Below are 20213 nucleotides of genomic sequence, written 5' to 3' on the forward strand. Positions count from 1 at the left end.
GTGCTCTCCACTAGGGTTCAGTCAAGCTGTTATCACGCTGAACCCGTGCTCCGGAAGCTAAAAGTCGCCATGCTCTACGGGACCACGTGGCCAGAGGCACGCGGGGAAATCTTGCCCAGGTCGCATTTGCAAAAGAGCGGACTTTAGAGGATCGACAATTTTATGTACATGTGGTTTCCACCCGAGCCCCCTTCTTGGGATTTTTTGGCGGCTCCCCGTCACTGCTACTTTCTTCACTTCCAGGCCCACTTCCTAAACGGGCCATGAACACGCCTCATCCAGCAGTAGTGCCTGTTAGGTGTCTGAGGTGTCTGTGAGGCATTCTGGAGCTTTAGGGCCCGGAGCCCGCGGCGCCTTCCGGGAGCCGTAGATCAGGCTCCGCCCTTCGGCCCGCGCTCTGCACTGCGCATGTCCGGTTTTGTTCCCCTTCCCCCCGTCAGCTACGGGCCGAGAGGCGGCGGAGGCGGCGGCGGCGAAGAAGGGGGCGGAGAGGGAGGAGCGCGGCGGGACGGGGTCTGGACCGGTCGTACTTCGGGCCGTGGGATTCTCTCCGCGTCGGCGGTAGTAGTAGCTGCCTCTGCAGCCGCAGCAGCAGGTTTGTGCGAGGTGGGTCTGGACGCGGGGCCGTAACCCCTTGGGGGCACCGCAAGGCAACTGCGGGGCCTAGCGAGGGCCAGGGAACCGCGGCCTCTCCTAACAAAGAGTCGGCGGAGCCTTGGGGAAGCCGAGGCGCAGGGGGCTGGGGAGGAGTAGGAGTGCGTGACTGAAGCCTCGAGGGGCCTTTCCGAACCTCATCGCCCTCCCACGGCTCCCGCTTCTCCCGCAGCTCTTAACGAGGCCCAGTTGGCGGCGTTCCGGAGGCGGCGCTCTCCCGGCCGCCCGCCCTGCAAGGGAAGGGATTTGCAGGGTGCTGGGCTCCGGGTGAGGGATACCCGCGGGGAGGATTCTGACCCAGGCCAGCAGCAGTTAGCAGATGCTAGTCTCCAAGTCGGGGGACCTGATAGGGAAAAGTTGCCAAATCTGAAGACAGTAAAAGACATAGTCGGTGATCTTGGTGTAGCTTTGAGTACATCCATGATTAGCATCACCATCGTCACACAAACTTTTTTGCGGCCTACTTAGGAGCCTATCTGATGTGGGTAAGTAATTTATATGGAGTTGCAAGCATACGCACCAATAATATAAGGAAGAACAGTCGTACTAGTCGAGAGTTTGGGGGAATCATAGTTTCCTTATCACCTTAGTGGAAGCTTTGCCCCTCACTCCTTTGGGCAGTCATTCACATTCCTCTGGCTTCCCATACATATTGTTTTTTGTAAATGATCTTTGTATATCTATTGTCCCCTGTATACACACCCCCGAACTCCTAAAGAGCAGAGATTCTGCTTTAATTCACTTTAACTTTCCAGAGCCAGGCCCAGTGGAAGGTGGGCAATAAGTCTTTCATACCAAAATTAATTTTTAGACTTTAAGCGCTGGAGGAAAAAAATGTATGTTGCATTTTCCTGTACCCAGAAGGGGCATTATATGGCCTAATCTGCAATTCATTCACTCAGGAAATATTTTTGTTGATACCTTCTGTGTGCCTGTTCCCTACTACTGTTCTAGGTGTGTGACCCCGGCCTTCATGAAATTTACTTTCTAGTGAGGGAAAGAGAGACAGAAAACACATATATAAATTATACTGTATGTTAGAAGATAATTAATGCCTTAGGTAAAAAAATAAAGTTGCAAAGAGGGAAGGGGAGGTGTTGCATTTTGAAATAGCATGGTCAGGGAAGTATTTACATACAAGCTGATATTTAAGCAACTAGAAGGAGGTGAGGGAGTGACCCCAGCTAGTTTCTGGAGGAATGATCATTCCAGGCAGAGGGAACAGCAGGTAAAAAGACCTTGCAAAGGACAATGCTGGCCTGTTAGAGGAACAGTTAGAAGACCAACACGCTTGGAGTTCTGTGAGCAAAGGAGGGAGTGGTAGGAGATAAGGTCAGGGAAGAACTGCGGGGACGGGGGTGCGGGTGGGGGGAAGTACAGAACAACCAGGACCTTTTAGGCTGTTGTGAAGATTTCATTTTTCTTCTGCCTGAGGTGGGAACTGTCTGAGGGTTTTGAGCAGAGAAATGGTAAGAACTGACTTACATTGTAATAATTTAGTGTGATTTGTGGAACAGTACAGTTCTTTATATTTTAGTTTTATCAAATCTTTACGTAATCAGCTCTTAGTTTCTTTAAGCCAGCAGAGAGAAGAGAGATGCTTTTAAAATAAATGTAATCCAGCATTTACTTGTATTTGGCTTTAGAAGAATGTGTTGAAGTTCTTGGGTTTTGAACAGATTCTTGTTAAAGAACCGACAGATTTATAGTGTGTGAGTTATTCTCAGGGCAGATTATTAGAGTGGATGGTGGTCAGCTGTCACTAGAAATCTTTCTTCTCCCAAGACACAAGTGATAAAGTAATGTAGTTTTATAATCAGTTGTTTTTAGTCCACTATTTTTAAAGTCATTTAGATCATATCTTATTTGATTGTCCAAAACATAAACTCTCGCCAAATTATCTTCCTTATGTTCCAACTTATTCTAACTTCCTAGACTGCTATTTCTAGCTTTCCTCCCTGGAATGTCTTCTTCCTTCACACTTCTCTACTCAGCTTACATCTTTCTGTATAGGAAACCCCATTTTCTGGGTTCTAGCTCTCTTATGAAGCCTGTCCCCATTTGTCAGCTCGTAGTGATCTCTGGCATCTTCAGTGTCATGTGGCACTGATATATGGAATCCCTGAGTTGAAAGAAACCTGAGAAGTCTAGCTTGATATTCTCCATTTACCAATGGAGAGATTGAATTTTGGAGAAAAAATAATGATGATAAACATGACAGCTAATACATATTGTGCACTGTTTGGCAAGCTTTATTCTAAGTGTATTTCTGGGTATGAATTCAGTTTTTCACACCAACCTTGTGAAGTAGGTGATAGTCTCACCATCTTACAGATGAAGAAACTAAGGCCAAACAATCTGAGTAACTTCCATGAGGTTCACATCAAGTTAGTGGCAAAGCCAGTGTTTAAACATAGTCAGCTTGGCTCCATAGTCTGTACTACTTTACTATGCTGTTATGATTTTCTACTAAATCACAACATTTTAGTGCCTAAAACAGTACCAAGCAGGTACTTTAGCTATCTTTAATTGTTCTCTTTGGCCAAGTTGTAAATCGCCCTGGGTGCCCTATATATTGAATAAACATGAATAATGAGTGTATTCTCTGGAAAACAAAAGAGAAGAAAGTGAATAAGCCTGCTATTTTAGCCATAGAACTTGTAACATGGAGTTGGAGAGATAAAACAAGAACACAAATAGTTATGAATAGATGTTGGGTGTTTTAAGACTAGAAAGGGAGTTTGAGGAAGGAGATACCACTTCTCTTGGGGAATCATCTTCATGTCATAGTTCTACGAGTTGGTATTTGAGATAGGCTTTGAAGGATAGGACTATGGTAGGTGTAGTGAGAGATTTGGTGGGGAGGGAATACAGGTAGAGGGAAGAGCATTCACCAAAGTGCATGTAAAGTAGTTCTTGCCACAATGGAGAGCCTCATTCCAGCCTGATTGAGTACCTGTGGAGAGCTGTTGAATTGAAGGGAATGACAGGGTCAGAAATGTACGGCCGGGAGGTTTGGGGCCAGGGCCTGGAGGTACCTGGGAGAAGGTTTTGCGGAGCCTCTGAGTGCCCGTCTCCCTTGAGTGTGACTTTCCCTAGTTCCACTGTATTAACAAACACCTGGCGAAAAAAGGTGGAAATTCATTTTCTCTTTTCACTATTTATTTCTGACCCACTATACTTCATTTAATACTTTACCACATAGAGTCGCCTTTTATAGATGATGGGAAAGGAGAGATGTTATCCCTCAGTACTGGGCACATAGCAAAAAGTGGTTATTGGTCTATATAAAGCACTGATTGTTATTTCTAAGACCCAACTCAGGTTGTTCTGTTTAAAACAAATGCTTATACATTTTGTTTATGGTTCTATTATACAGCTAATTCTTTTCAGATTGGATGTTTTATTTTAAAACACTATTTTTTAAAGAGAAAAAATGTAACTGAAATTTCACAAGTATGTTTGCATTTCAGAGTAGAAACTGAGGTCTAGACAGCATCATTCTCCCTCATAAACTGGATAAAATAACTATCTAAAAATGTGCAAGTGGAGTTCTGATTCTTTGATTTTCAGGGGTTTTTTTAACTGGTAAAATACACGTAAAAAAACTTAACCATTTTTAAGTGGGCAGTTCAGGGGCATTAAGTACATCCACATTGTTTTGCTACCATCACCACCATAGTGTCCACAGAACACTTTTCATCTTGTAAAACTGAAACCGTCTCCCCATTAAGCAGTAACTCCCCATCCCCCCATCCCCCAATCCCTGGCAACCACCCTTCTACTTTCTGTCTCTGAATTTGCTACTCTAGGTACCTCATATAAGTGGAATCATACAGTATTTGTCCTTTTGTGACTGGCTTATTTCCTTAACACGATGTCCTCAAGGCTCATCCATGTTGTGTAGCATGTGTCAGAATTGTCTCCCTTTTCAAGGCTGAATACTATTGCTGTATATTTATCTCACCACATTTAGTTTACCCATCCATCTGTGGACACTTGGATTGCTTCCACCTTTTGGCTATGGTGAATAATGCTACTATGAACATGGGTGTACAAATGTCTGTCTCTGCTTTCAGTTCTTTTGGGTCTATACTTATAAGCGGAAATGCTGTATCGTATGGTAGTTCTATGGTTAATTTTTTGAGGAGCCACTGTACTGTCTTCCACAGCAGCTGAACCATTTTACATTCCTACCAGCAGTGTGCAAGGGTTCTGGTTTCTCCACATCCTTGCCAAGACTTGTTATTTTGTGTTGTGTAGGTTCCTTTCTTTCTTTCTTTCTTTCTTTTCTTTTCTTTTCTTTTCTTTTCTTTTCTTTCTTTCTTTCTTTATGGCTGCGTTGGGTCTTCGTTGCTGCACGCGGGCTTTCTCTAGTTGCGGCGAGCGGGGGCTACTCTTCCTTGTGGTGCGTGGGCTTCTCATTGCTGTGGCTTCTCTTTGTTGCAGAGCACAGGCTCTAGGCGGCACGCGGGCTTCAGTAGTTGTGGTGCACGGGCTCAGTAGTTGTGGCTCACGGGCTCTAGCGCGCAGGCTCAGTAGTTGTGGCGCATGGGCTTGGTTGCTCCGAGGCATGCGGGATCTTCCTGGACCAGGGCTTGAGCCCGTGTCCCCTGCATTGGCAGGTGGATTCTTAACCACTGCGCCACCAGGGAAGCTCCTTTTTTTTTTTTTTTAATAGCTATCCTAATAGCTATGTATTATGTATAAGCTATGAGTATGAGGTGATACAGTTTTGATTTGCATTTCCCAAATGATTAGTGATGTTGAGCATCTTTTCATATACTTATTGGCCATTTGTATATCTTTGGAGAAATGTCTAGTCAAGTCCTTTGCCCATTTTTAAAATTGGATTGTTTTTGTTGCTGGTTGTTGTTTTTAATGAAGTCTGTGAGCTTTACCTGGGTGTCGGAAGCCATGTGGTGATTTTTCACCTTTTCTGTCATCAATTTGAGAAGTGTTTATGGAGGCAGAGGTGAAGTTTCAGAGCTATTTGATATGAGTTTGCCAGCTTGTGGGAAGGATGTACCAGGCATATTATAACTTGAGAAAAGGCTCAGGGTGGGTGTGTGTGTGTGTGTGTGTGTCAAGACCAAATAAAGGGAGCTTTGAGGAGACCCACGAATAGAAGGACTACAGTTAATTTTTTAATATTCTCACTATGTTTTGACTTTCTTATTAACTGATTAATGGATGTCTCTTCTCCAAACAATGTTTGCTTAGAGATTGAAAATTAATTTTAATAGCCTCGATAGCTTAAGCAGAAGAGGGTTCATTTTTTCTTTTTCTTTGAACATCATACAACCAAATAGAGATTAGGTTGGCCATCTTGTGCTTCTCATATCAGCTACAGCCCCTCAAACCTCTGATTGTCAAGGATCTGTAGCCATATACATGGACTAATAGTAGGAAAAACTGTTGTCAAGAAAGTAAGAATTAGTGGTGCACTGAGGATGATCTGGCTTAGATTTAATCAGGATGACTGGTTGGCTAGATAGCAAGGTTTGTAATAACGGGAGATGATGGTTTTCACAAATACTGGGATGAATTTTGAAGAGCCTGAATGCATGATACTTATTCATTCAACATAAAATTTTTTGAGTACTATATACACTAGGCACTAATGATACTATGTTGGACAAAACAGGCAAAGTCCCTGCCCTCGTGGAGCTGACATTCTAGTCAGTGGGGTATAGATAGCACAGTTATTTGGCCTTGCTAGAGGCAATTAATTAGGGAACATGGGCAGTGTGACCTAGATCACACTAGTGTAAGGCTTGGGGGCACTTAAGTGTTCTCAGTCTTTTGGCTGACCCAAATCTCCGAAGAGTTAAAGAAAACAGTATTGCATATTTTGCGTCTTATGTCTCTAAACCATTAAGCAACTCTCACCCACCTAAAGTCACACTGCTTGCCTGTTTGTGGCAGAAGTTGAATTTTTAAAAAGAAGTATTTGATTTATTTCTTTTGTAATTTGAACCCTTTATTATTTAGTAGGATTAATTTATGCCCATCCTTTTCTTCTATCCTCAGTCTAGGGGGAAGAGTTACTTACTCCTTATTAAAGGTTTCGATCTTGTCTCTTCAGGTCTCTGCAACACCTCGTTCCTATGATTTTTCCTGTCATCCTAAATCTGTAGTTTTTCTTTTTGTTGGCTTTTCCTTTTTAGCATATAAACATGCTTACATTTCTTCCTTAAACGAAATTCCTCTAGTTAACACCTCATGCTCTCCTTTCTGTCATTGGTAAACAGCCTAGGAAGTAATCTGCACTCCTCGTGGCCTAGTCTTCATCCTCTACCACTTACCAATCATTCCTTAACCCTGCCCCCACTGCTTCAACAGAGGCTTTTTAGTTCTTATCTCACCTGTCTTCTCTTTAGTTTTTAACATTGGACATTTCTTTCTGCCTGTAAAACTTGTCTCACCATCTGTGTCACTATATTCTCTGCTATCCTCCCTTCCTCTTTGTTCGTCCTCAAGTTTCCACGTGAGTTTCTCTTCCCCTGCCCATTCCTAAATATTGACCTACACTATGATTGTCTCACCCCTTTTCTCACTCTCTGGCCCTCTCTCTGCTAGCTTATCTACATCAGTAACCTCAGATGCAAATGTCTCATATCAAATCTATAGCCCCATCACAGATCTCTCTCTGCAGTTACAGACCTTACTTGCCAGCTGTCCTTAGCTCTCCCATAGGTACTGAACTGATCTCACTTTCTACCTGCTTCTCCATGCCTGGCTTTTCTAGGTTTCCATCTCTATTAATGGCACCACCATTCACCCAATCTGTAAAAGCCAGAAACTTCCAGAGTTATTCTAGACTCTTCCTTCCTCCTTAGCTCCCACGTCTAATTTGGTTACCCCAGTTGATTCTTCCTCATAGATACCTAAGTTAACAACTCAGATCTGCAACCCCCCTTCTCCTTCCTTATAGCCACTTCCTTAGTTGTTCAGTACCTTGTCACTTTACATTTGTATTTTTATAATGTTCTAACCACTTTCCTTGTGTCCAACTTTTCCTGCTATCTCTCATTGAATCATTCTAAAATACTGATCTGAAACATGTCCTTTTTTTGCTTAAAATTAATTCCTTATAACTGGCAGACTATAGTTTTGTATGGTGTGTTCTTAACGTAGTATACTAAACTGTTCATCTGGGCCCTGCTTGTCTTTCTGAACATGTGCCCTGCAACTTTCCCAAATGTCCTACAGAACTCTAGCTGCACTGAAATATTTCCAGTTCTCTGTGGTAGCACTTACAGTGCCTTCTATCTAAAATTCCCTCTCCTGACACTTCTTCTCTGATCTAATGCCTCTTCAGATTTAAAAAGTTAACGCCAATGTCATCTCCAGAAAAACTGCCTTGTCCACAATTCATCATAGGTTGGGTACCCTTCTCCTGGGCCATCAATAAATGCACTTTGTGCAGTACCTCTATTAGAACACATTTTTTTTTTTTTTTTTTTAAAGCTGGCTAAAACTACACTGTGAACTCCTTGAGAATGGGACTGTATCTTTTATCTATAAATGCCCAGCATCCAACGCATTGCCTGACCTTCCTCGGCAAGCTTTCGATAAACCATTGAAAGTCTTCTTGCTAGGAGGTTGTTAATGTAATTCCTTTTTTTTTAAAAATAAATTTATTTATTTTTGGCTGCGTTGGGTCTTCGTTGCTGCACACAGGCTTTCTCTAGTTGCAGCGAGCGGGGGCTACTCTTCGCTGCGGTGTGCGGGCTTCTCATTGCGGTGGCTTCTCTTTGTTGCAGAGCACGGGCTCTAGGCACATGGGCTTCAGTAGTTGTGGCGCATGGGCTTCAGTAGTTGTGGCTCGCGGGCTCTAGAGTGCAGGCTCTGTAGTTGTGGCTCACAGGCTTAGTTGCTCCGTGGCATATGGGATCTTCCCGGACCAGGGCTGGAACCCGTGTCCCCTGCATTGGCAGGTGGATTCTTAACCACTGTGCCACCAGGGAAGTCCCTGTTAATGTAATTCTTAAAATCTAGCAAGGGTGGTTTTTTTCCTTCCTTCCTTTGCCTACCTTCTGACTTCAATGGCTTATTTATTACTAGCCTCTTATTATGCATTATATACACTAGGAAAAAGGTTAAAATTCAGAATCTGTCGTTTTTGTTGCTTAGGAACAGCTCTTGGAAAGCCAGGCTCACAGATTGGTTAAACAATACTATCAGATGCTAAAATTTTCTGGCTTGTAAATACTGTTACTAAATCTCATCTCACTAGAATTATGTTGATTCCCCTTAAGGGATTCCTGAAGAAGGCAGGAGATGGTCTAAATTAAGTGTAAGTAAACTATTACTTATAAAGTGCTTATTCTAGCCACGAATAACTTTTATGCAAAGTCCAAAATGGGTAAAGACAGTCCCTACCTGGAACTAAGGGCAGAGGGTGACATGGCATAAATCAAATTTAATACTAAACAGACTGAACTAAGTGCTATATAATAGCAGTTAAAACAAAACCTATAGGTTATATATGGGGGAGGGGCATAGAACCAGAAAAGTAGAGTGTGTTGTTCCTGTTCCTGGTCCCTTCAACGATGCCATTGTAAAAAGCAGTTTTTGGAACTCTGTTCACATTGGCTTCAGAGTCTATTATAAACATTTAAACTTTTCTTATTAATGGTAAACTTTAAAACAAAGAAAAAAGTAAAAATCAAATAGCTGCTATTAAGATTTTCATAAGCAGCCCTCCAGCTATCTCTGTACATGTAAAACATGCTTTTACATTGAATTACATTGAATCATACCACCCACCTTGTTTTATGCCCTTGTCATATTACTCAATGTATAATGGACACTTTTCTGTAAATGCAAAACTTAGAATGCACATTCCCATTTGCTAAGCAATTGCATTTAAAAAAATTGATCCTAAGGAAATAATTAAGAGTATGCACGAAGATACATGATATGTTTTACAACTTTAAAAAAACAGAAGTGGAGAAATATATTTATTGACATTTAAAGATGTTCATGTATATCATAATGTGAAGAAGTCAGTGACTAGGGCTTCCCTGGTGGCGCAGTGGTTAGGAATCCGCCTGCCAGTGCAGGGGACACGGGTTCGAGCCCTGGTCTGGGAAGATCCCACATGCCGCGGAGCAACTGAGCCCGTGCGCCACAACTACTGAGCCTGCGCTCTAGAGCCCGCGAGCCACAACTGCTGAGCCTGTGTGCCACAACTGCTGAGCCTATGTGCCTAGAGCCCATGTTCTGCAACAAGAGAGCCCACCGCCATGAGAGGCCCGCGCCCCGCAACGAAGAGTAACCCCCGCTGTCTGCAACTAGAGAAGGCCCACGCGCAGCAATGAAGACCCAACACAGCCAAAAATAAATAAACAAAAAATAAATAAATAAATTTATTTAAAAAAAAAATCAGTAACTAAAACAATTTGTACAGTATGGTTTCAGTTTTGATTTTAAATGGGGTGTGTGTGTGTGTACACATATGCATAGAAAAAAAAGCAAAAGATATCAACGAAATTGCATATCTGAGAGAGGAATTTCAGGTAGTTTTATTTTGTTCCTTTTCGCATTCTGAGTTTTCTGCTGTTCTATAAAACGTAGGTAACTTGTGTCATTAAAAAAAGGTTTTTTGGAACCAAGACTTATAAGAGATAAGGTGTTTTTAAACCTATTTGATCGGTGCTTAGGAAATTTCTTTGTAATCCTTAACAATAGGCAAACTGAATAAGATGTTAAACGAGCAATCAAATCCTTTTGAAGGGTATGGTATTAAATACTGCATTCCTGTTCAGATTGAGATCTCAACAAAAGAAATAACAATTTCTTCAGTGTTTCAGAAAATGTGACCGTTTCATTGAGGTTAGCGTATTGCATCTCTGAAGTACAGAGTTAAATTTTTTTAACTGAAATATAGTTGATTTATAGTGTTGTGCCAGTCTTTGCTGTACCGAAGTTAAAATTTTAATTGAGAGACAAAGGTTGGAACTGACATAAAAATCAGTGGGCTGTTTATAAAGTTAAATTTATGTGAGTGTCTCTTGTTCCTAACAGATCAGTCATTGACACCATGAACTGGAATAAAGGTGGCCCTGGCACTAAGAGGGGATTTGGCTTTGGAGGTTTCGCCATTAGTGCGGGAAAGAAGGAGGAACCAAAACTCCCACAGCAGTCCCATAGTGCCTTTGGGGCAACCAGCTCTTCTGGATTTGGAAAGTCGGCTCCACCACAGCTCCCTTCCTTCTACAAAATTGGTTCTAAACGGGCCAACTTTGATGAAGAAAACGCGTAAGTGGTAATACCTGGTAATTTAGCAAAGGTTAGGCTTTGAGGTATTCATTCCATCAACAGAAATTGAAGCAAAGAAACCATTTGTTTCTCAAATAATAATATGACTTCTTAAATTAGTTATCTCACTGGATTGCATTGTTCCTAACAAGTTAAATTGTTAAGTTTACTCATTCATAAGGAGTATACTTTTGTGGTCCTTCACTTTTGCTTGTTCCAAAAAGGATTTGAGGCCATTTAAACCTAAATGTGGCTAAGAGTTTTAAATAAATCACATGGCTTTTGATGGTCTTTACTGAAGTTTTTTGTTTACACCATATAAGTTGTTTTGGAAACACAGGCAATTGTCAGAACTGGCAGAGGCATAGTTTGGCTCAACACCCAAGTCCTTAAAACTGTTATGTTGTAATATCTTATAGTGGTAGGAAAATCTGCTCAGATTTTTGCCCACAGTTCTCAGGAAACATATTTACCGGTTATCTTTTTTAACTTGATATCTAAGAAGGTGATTGTTAAAAAGCTGGGGCTTGAAAGTTTGAGCTCTAATTCCTTATAGATTATAACTTCTCTCTTTGCCAAGTCTGAAGAAATCTTGTATTGCTATTATTTCCAACCTGGTTGTGACACTGCTTGAGGTTTTTTTTTTAGTTAAAAAAACCCTCAAGATCAGAGTTTTTAAAGTACACAGCAGCATTTTAAAAAGTTGGTATGTTGTTTAGCAATTAAATACAGAAGTAAGTGTTTAAGATTCAGCAAAGTCAAGGATCATTATTCTAGAGAACAGTTTACCAGCTCAGAGATACTTTTAAATGATACATTAAATGAAACTACCATATAAATGAATATGCATTTATGTGTGTGTGTAGCACATAACAGTGGTTAGAGCTTTTAAAATGAAGACTTGAAAGGCTATAAAAGTTTAAGCTGTAGTTGTGATTTCTTTAAACTAATATTTGGTTGTATTACTATTTCATTTAATTCTGAGGTAAGATCTAAACAATGTTTTTGTTTTGTTTTAGTTGATAGCGATATAGATATTCTTCTCTGGGATATTTGTTAGAGGGAAAGTGATACTTTTTCCAGATGTTGAAATTCTTTTCTGAATACTTACATAGTATGGTGAGGATTTTGGATTGAACTTTTTTTTTTTAAGTATAGTTGATGTACAATGTTATATAAGTTTCAAGTGTACGACATAGTGATTCACAAATTTTAAAGGTTACACTCTATTTATAGTTATTATAAAATATTGGCTATATTCCTGAACATTTATTTTTAATTTTAGAAGTTTTCTGTTGGTTCTCAGAAAACAGCCCAGAACTTCTGAAGAAAGTCTCTAGCCTTATGAATATATCTCAGAATTTTTTTAAGGATTATGAAGAATAAACTAGCTTTATAATATTTCATACAAAGTAATTTTTTCCATGGCATACACTTTAATATTTGCTATATCTATTCAACAGTGATACACTAAATTTGTATTGAAAACTCATCCCTTTTGAGAGAACTGGAAATGTGATTTTTAACAGACACTATTGAAATGGAGAATCTGCTGTGATTTTTTTTTTTGCAGTATTAGAATTTGGCATGTATTAAGTGATAATTTAATAATTAGGTCCTAAGCCAAAGGACCAAAATCTCTTAACAGTAACATATACTTAAATAAAAATTTGTGTTAAATGAAAGATTCACCTGACCCCAAATTAAACATTCACGCTATCAATCATGCATCTTAATTTTCAGATATTTTGAAGATGAGGAAGAAGATTCTAGCAATGTTGATTTACCTTACATTCCTGCTGAAAACTCACCTACCCGCCAGCAATTCCATTCCAAGCCAGTAGATTCTGACAGCGATGATGATCCCTTAGAGGCATTCATGGCTGAAGTGGAGGCAAGTATCAACTCTGTTATGTTAACATTTTCAGTGATAGAAATAGGTCAGATTAACCTAGTGCTTTAGTCCTCAGTCAGAGTTTGTTTCTTGGCCCTTTATTGGGAGAATTTTGCTTTTGTATTCTATAGTTTCTTAAATATGCTTCCACTGGCCCTGTAGCATTTTCAGAGATGATTCGTGCCTAGGAATTTGAACTGTAACCCTTGAACATAGTAGCTCAAGATTTATGTGTTTGTTGTGTGTGTTTTGTTTTAATAATTCTTGGTATATTCTTGAATGAATACTATCTCATTCAATCTAGCACTTATTAAATGAATATGTAAGGTAATTAAACTTAAGGAACTTGCTAAAATTACAAATTCTGTATTCTGTACCTTTAATGTTTATTTCTAATTATCAACATTATCATCAACATTCAAGACCTTGCTGTAGAAATTTGAAACTTGTGACCTCTTCCTTCCTAAAACTCTTCTCACTAGGCTTTTGTGATTTTGTATTTTGTTCTTTTCTCCCATCTCCCTGACTTTCTGTTTATTTGCTATTTATTATTTATTTTCTATTTATTTGCTATTTATTATGAAAAATTTCAAACACATACAAAAGTAGTATAATAAAATGAGCCTCCATGTACCCTTCACCCTGCTTTATCAGTTAATAACTTGGCCAATCTTTTGTTATCTAACAACTCCCACCCCTCTTTCAGATTATTTTAAAGTAAATCTCAGACATATCATTTCATCCATCAGTATTTCTGTATTTCTGTAACTCTTAAAAAACGTAACTACCATATCATTGTACCAAAAAAATTCTTACATAGCCATCTGTTATCTGTCATACTGTGATTCTCTTCGTTTCTCAAATATGATTCTCCTACAGTTCGCTATATTGATTTGCTATCGTCACTCTTTATACATTCCTTAGTGACCTCATCCTCTTCTAAAACGTAACTTCTATGTGAATAATTAATATCTTTAGCCCCATAGTCTCTCTTTGGTTTCAGCTCTGCTTTTCTAGAAGCATATTGACCATTTTTACATGGGTGTAAAAATGGCACCTTAAACCCAATTCATCATCTTTTCCTCCTCAACCAGGTGTTTCATCTTCTCTTAATGGCACCAATATTCACACAATCACATTGGCTTTTTTTTTTTCCCTTGGCCACGCCACGCAGCTTGCAGGATTTTAGTTCCCCAACCAGGGGTATCGAGCCCCGGCCTTCAGCAGTGAAAGTGCAGCGTCCTAACCACTGGACTGGCAGAGAATTGCCACATTGGCTTTAATTTCTTCCTTTAATTTGCCCCTCTTCTTTTCTTTTTTTAAAATTTTATTGAAGTATAGTTGATTTACAATGTTGTGTTAATTTCTTCTGTACAGCAAAGTGACTCAGTTATACATATATATTCTTTTTTATTCTTTTCCATTATGGTTTGTCATAGAATATTGAATATAGTTCCCTGTGCGATACAGTATGACCTTGTTGTTTATCCATCCTATATATAATAGTTTATCTCTGCTAATCCCAAACTCCCATTCCTTCCCTCCTTTCCTCCCCTCCCCTTTGACAACCACAAGTCTGTTCTCTATATCTGTGAGTTTATTTTTGTTTCGTATCTATGTTGATTTGTGTCATAATTTATCAATAGATTCCACATATAAGTGATATCATATTGTAGTTGTCTTTGTCTTTCTGACTTCACTTAGTATGATCATCTCTAGATCCATCCATGTTGCTGCAAATGGCATTATTTCATTCTTTTTCATGGCCAAGTAATAATCCATTGTGTGTGTGTGTGTGTGTGTGTACACACACATATACACGCACACCACATCTTCTTTATCCATTCATCTGTCGATGGACATTTAGGTTGTTTCCATGTCTTGGCTATTGTAAATAGTGCTGCTATGAACATAGGGGTGCATGTATCTTTTGAATTAAGGTTTTGTCTGGATGTATGCCCAGGAGTGGGATTGCTAGATCATATGGCAGCTCTGTTTTTAGTTTTTTGAGGAAACTTCATACTGTTTTTCCTAGTGGCTGCACTGATTTACATTCCCACCAACAGCGTAAGAGGGGTCCCTTTTCTCCATACCCTCTCCAGCATTTATTATTTGTAGACTTTTTAATGATGGCCATATTGACTGGTGTGAGGTGGTACTTCATTGTAGTTTTGATTTGTATTTCTCTAATGATTAGCGATGTTGAGCATCTTTTTATGTGCCTGTTGGCCATCTGTATGTCTGTTTAGGTCTTCTGCCCATTTTTCGATTGGGTTATTTGTTTTTTTGTTGTTGAGCTGTATGAGCTGTTTGTATATTTTGGAAATTAAGCCCTTGTCAGTCGCATCATTTGCAGATATTTTCTCCCAGTCCATAGGATGTCTTTTCATTTTGTTTATGGTTTCCTTTGCTGTGCAAAAGCTTGTAAGTTTAATTAGGTCCCATTTGTTTATTTTTGTTTTTATTTCTGTTGCCTTGAAAGATTGACCTAAGAAAACATTGGTACCATTTATGTCAGAATGTTTTGCCTGTGATCTTTTCTGGGAGTTTTATGGTGTCATATTTTATGTTTAAGTCCTTAAGCCATTTTGCGTTTATTTTTGTGCATGGTGTGTTCTAACTTAATTGATTTACATGCATCTGTCTAACTTTCCCAGCAACACTAGCTGAAGAGACTGTCTTTTTCCCATTTTATATTCTTGCCTCCTTTGTTGAAGATTAATGGACGGTAGGTAATGTGGAGTATTTTCCTGGGTTCTCTATTCTGTTCCATTGATCTGTATGTCTGTTTTTGTGCCAGTACCACACTGTTTTGATCACTGTAGCTTTGTAGTGTTGTCTGAAGTCTGGGAGGGTTATGTCTCCTGCTTTGTTCTTTTTCCTCAGGATCGCTTTGGCAATTTTGAGTCTTTTATGGTTCTGTATTAATTTTAGGATTATTTTAGTTCTGTGAAAAATGTCATGGGTAATTTGACAGGGATCACATTAAATCTGTAGATTGCTTTTGGTAGTATTGCCATTTTTAACAGTATTAATTCTTCCAGTCCAAGAGCATGGGATATCTTTCCATTTCTTTGAATTATCATTAATTTCCTTTATTAATGTTTTGTAGTTTTCAGCATATAAGTCTTTCACCTCCTTGGTGAGGTTTATTCTTAAGTATTTTATGTTTTTTGATGCAATTTTATTTTATTTATTTATTTAAAAAAATTTTTTTTTTTTTTTGGCCGCACCGCACAGCTTGCGGGATCTCAGTTCCCCGACCCGGGAGGATTGAACCCAGGCCACAACAGTGAAAGCGCCAAATCCTAACCAGTAGACCACCCCTGGTGCAATTTTAAAAGGGATTGTTTGTTTACATTCCCTTTCTGTTATTTCCTTGTTAGTGTAAAGAAATGCAACCGATTTCTGTATGTTAATCTTGTATCCTGCTACCTTGCTTAATTTGTTTATCAGTTCTAGTAGTTTTTGTGTGGAGTCTTTCAGTTTTCTATATACAGTATCATGTCATCTACGTATAATGACAATTTTACCTCTTCCCTACCAATTTGAATACCTTTTATTTTGTTTTCTTGTCTGATTTCAGTGGCTAGGACTTCCAATACTATGTTGAGGAGAAGTGGTGAGCGTGGGCATCCTTGTCTTGTTCCAGATTTTAGGGGGAAGGCTTTCATCTTTTCACCATTGAGTATTATATTTGCTGTGGGTTTGTCATAAATAACTTTTATTATGTTGAGATATGTTCTCTCAATACCCATTTTTGTAAGGGTTTTTATCATCAGTGGATGTTGAATTTTATCAAATCCGTCTGTTGAGATGATCATGTGGTTTTTGTCCTTTCTTTTGGTTTTTTTTGTTTGTTTGTTTTTCTTTCTCCAACACCGTAAGTTTATTTCTTGCTCATGTAAGAGCCAAAATGGGTGTTTCTAACCCGTGGATGGTGCTCCTTCAAGCAACATTCAGGGCTCCTCCATCTTGTAGCTCTACTCTCTTCAACATATGATTCCAAGTGGCAGAAGGGGACTGAACATCTGTCGTTTCTTTCGTTGATGTAGTGTATCACATTGATTGGTTTGTGTATGTTGAACCATCCTTTTGACCCTGGGGTGAATCCAGCTTCATCGTGGTGTATGTCCTTTTTGATGTGTTGTTGGATTCGGTTTGCTAATATTTTGTTGAGAATTTTTGCATCTATATTCATCAAAGATATTGGCCTATAATTTTCTTTTTTGGTAGTGTCTTTGTCTGGTTTTGGTATCAGGGTGATGGTGGCTTCATAGAATCTCTTTGGGAGTGTTCCTGCCTCTTCAGTCTTTTGTAAGAGTTTGAGAAGGATCGGTATAAGTTCTTCTTTGTATGTTTGATAGAATTCCCCAGTGAAGCCACCTGGTCCTGGACTTTTCTTTGTAGGGAGTTTTTGGATTACAGATTCTATTTCATTTCTAGTGATTGGTCTGTTCAAGTTATAGATTTCTTCTTGATTCAGTTTTGGTGGCCTGTGTGTTTCTAGAAAGTTGTCCATTTCTTCTAGGTTGTTGAGTTTGTTGCCATATAATTATTCATAGTATTCTCTTATGGTTTTTTGTATTTCTGTGGTATCAGTTGTGATTTCTTCTCTTTCATTTCTTATTTTGTTTATCTGGGTTTTTTTCGTGTTTTTTTTGGTTTTTTTTTTCTTTTTCTTGGCCGCGCCGCGCAGCTTGTGGAATCTTAGTTCCCTGACCAGGGATTGAACCCGTGCCCTTGGCAGTGAAAGTGTGGAGTCCTAACTACTGGAGCACTGGGGAATTCCCAAGGTTTGTCATTTTTGTTTACCCTTTCAAAGAACCAGCTCTTGGTTTTATTGATTTTTTTTCTATTTTATTTTTAATCCGTATTTTATTTCCTCTCTTTTCCTGATCTTTATTATCTCCTTCCTTCTGCTGACTTTCTAGTTCATTGACATTTAAGGTAATTATTGATAAATATGTATTTATTGCCATTTTAAACCTTGTTTTCCCATTGATTTTATATTTCTTTTTTGTCCCTTTTTGTTTTGTTTTGTTTTGTGTTTCCTTTTGTGGTCTGATGATTTTCTTTTGTATTATGCTTAATTATATTCTCTTCTTTTTGGTTTTTGCGAATCAGTTGTGTTTTTAATTTGTGGTTGCCCTGTTTTTCAAGTATGTTAACCCCTTCCTATATCTACTTGCTTTAGACTGGTAGTCATACAGACCTAAACATATTCTAGAAAAAAAAAAAATCTACATTTTCGTACTCTCCTCCCCCACATTTTATGATTTTGATGTCCTCTTTTGCATCTTCATGTTCATCCTTTTGCTGTTCATTGTGGTTATCATTCTCTCACAGAAATGTTTTGATTTTTTTTTTTAATCTTATTTAAGTGATTACTGGCTTAGTTAAGTGATTTACTTTCCAATTGTGATTTTCTCTTTCCTATATATTCTTTTGTGTGTGTGTGTGTGTGTTTGATTTTTTTTTTAACATCTTTATTGGAGTATAATTGCTTTACAATGTTGTGTTAGTTTCTGCTGTATAACAAAGTGAATCAGCTATACACATACATATATCCCCATATCCCCTCCCTCTTGCTTCTCCATCCCACCCTCCCTATGCCACCCCTCTAAGTGGTCACAAAGCACCGAGCTGATCTCCCTGTGCTATGTGGCTGCTTCCCACTATCTATTTTACATTTGGTACGGTATATATGTCCATGCCAGTCTCTCACTTCGTCCTAGCTTACCCTTCCCCTTCCCCTTCCCCTTGTCCTCAAGTCCATTCTCTATGTCTGCATCTTTATTCCAGTCCTGTCCCTAGGTTCTTCAGAACCATTTTTTTTTTTAGATTCCATATATATGTGTTAGCATACGGTATTTGTCTTTCTCTTTCTGACTTACTTCTCTCTGTATGACAGACTCTAGGTCCATCCACCTCGCTACAAATAACTCAATTTCGTTTCTTTTTATGGCTGAGTAATATTCCATTGTATACATGTGCCACATCTTTATCCATTCATCTGTCGATGGACACTTAGGTTGCTTCCATGTCCTGGCTATTGTAAATAGAGCTGCAGTGAACATTGTGGTGCATGACTCTTTCTGAATTATGGTTTTCTCAGGGTATATGCCCAGTAGTGGGATTGCTGGGTCGTATGGTAGTTCTATTTTTAGTTTTTTAAGGAACCTCCATACTGTTGTCCACAGTGGCTGTATCAATTTACATTCCCACCAACAGTGCAAGAGGGTTCCCTTTTCTCCACACCCTCTCCAGCATTTATTGTTTGTGGATTTTTTGATGATGGCCATTCTGACTGGTATGAGGAGATACCTCATTGTAGTTTTGATTTGCCTTTCTCTAATGATTAGTGATGTTGAGCATCCTTTCATGTGTTTGTTGGCAATCTGTATATCTTCTTTGGAGAAATGTCTGTTTAGGTCTTCTGCCCATTTTTGCATTGGATTGTTTTTTAGATATTGAGCTGCATGAGCTGCTTGTATATTTTGGAGATTAAACCTTTGTCAGTTGCTTCGTTTGCAAATATTTTCTCCCATTCTGAGGGTTGTCTTTTCATCTTGTTTATGGTTTCCTTTGCTGTGCAAAAGCTTTGAAGTTTCATTAGGTCCCATTTGTTTATTTTTGTTTTTATTTCCCTTTCTCTAGGAGGTGGGTAAAAAGGATCTTGCTATCACTTATGTCACAGAGTGTTCTCCCTATGTTTTCCTCTAAGAGTTTTATAGTGTCTGGCATTACATTTAAGTCTTTGATCCATTTTGAGTTTATTTTTGTGTATGGTGTTAGGGAGTGTTCTAATTTCATTCTTTTACATGAAGCTGTCCAGTTTTCCCTGCACCACTTATTGAAGAGGCTGTCTTTTCGCCATTGTATCCTCTTTCCTCCTTTATCAAAGATAAGGTGACAATATGTGTGTAGGTTTATCTCTGCGCTTTCTATCCTGTTCCATTGATCAATATTTCTGTTTTTGTGTCAGTACCATACTGTCTTGATTACTGTAGCTTTGTAGTATAGTCTGAAGTCAGGGAGCCTGATTCCTCCAGCTCCATTTTTCTTTCTTAAGATTGCTTTGGCTATTCGGGGTGTTTTGTGTTCCCATACAAATTGTGCAATTTTTTGTTCTAATTCTGTGAAAATCGCCATTGGTAGTTTGATAGGGATTGCATTGAATCTGTAGATTGCTTTGGGTAGTATAGTCGTTTTCACAATGTTGATTCTTCCAATCCAAGAACATGGTATATCTCTCCATCTGTTTGTATCCTCTTTAATTTCTTTCATCAGTGCCTTATAGTTTTCTGCATACAGATCTTTTGTCTGTTTAGGTAGGTTTATTCCTTGGTATTTTATTCTTTTTGTTGCAAAGGTAAATGGGAGTGTTTCCTTA

The 20213-nt window shown here is 39.0% G+C and overlaps 1 protein-coding gene across 2 annotated transcripts in view; it reads left to right on the plus strand.

The window, feature by feature from the left end:
* Positions 1-441: 441 nt before the first annotated feature.
* Positions 442-20213, plus strand: part of DDX42 (DEAD-box helicase 42) — a 53595-nt gene continuing 33823 nt past the window's right edge. Inside the window, exons 1-3 of one of the 2 annotated variants that reach the window (XM_061175540.1) lie at positions 442-595; positions 10690-10923; positions 12667-12817. In XM_061175540.1, the coding sequence (XP_061031523.1) occupies positions 10706-10923; positions 12667-12817 (369 nt within the window). In that variant the 5' untranslated portion in view covers positions 442-595; positions 10690-10705. Of the gene's footprint in view, positions 607-10689; positions 10924-12666; positions 12818-20213 lie in introns of both variants that reach the window. The other variant, XM_061175539.1, reaches the window with a different exon arrangement.

Source organism: Eubalaena glacialis, chromosome 19, assembly GCF_028564815.1.
Source record: "Eubalaena glacialis isolate mEubGla1 chromosome 19, mEubGla1.1.hap2.+ XY, whole genome shotgun sequence".
NCBI classification, from domain to species: Eukaryota; Metazoa; Chordata; class Mammalia; order Artiodactyla; family Balaenidae; genus Eubalaena; species Eubalaena glacialis.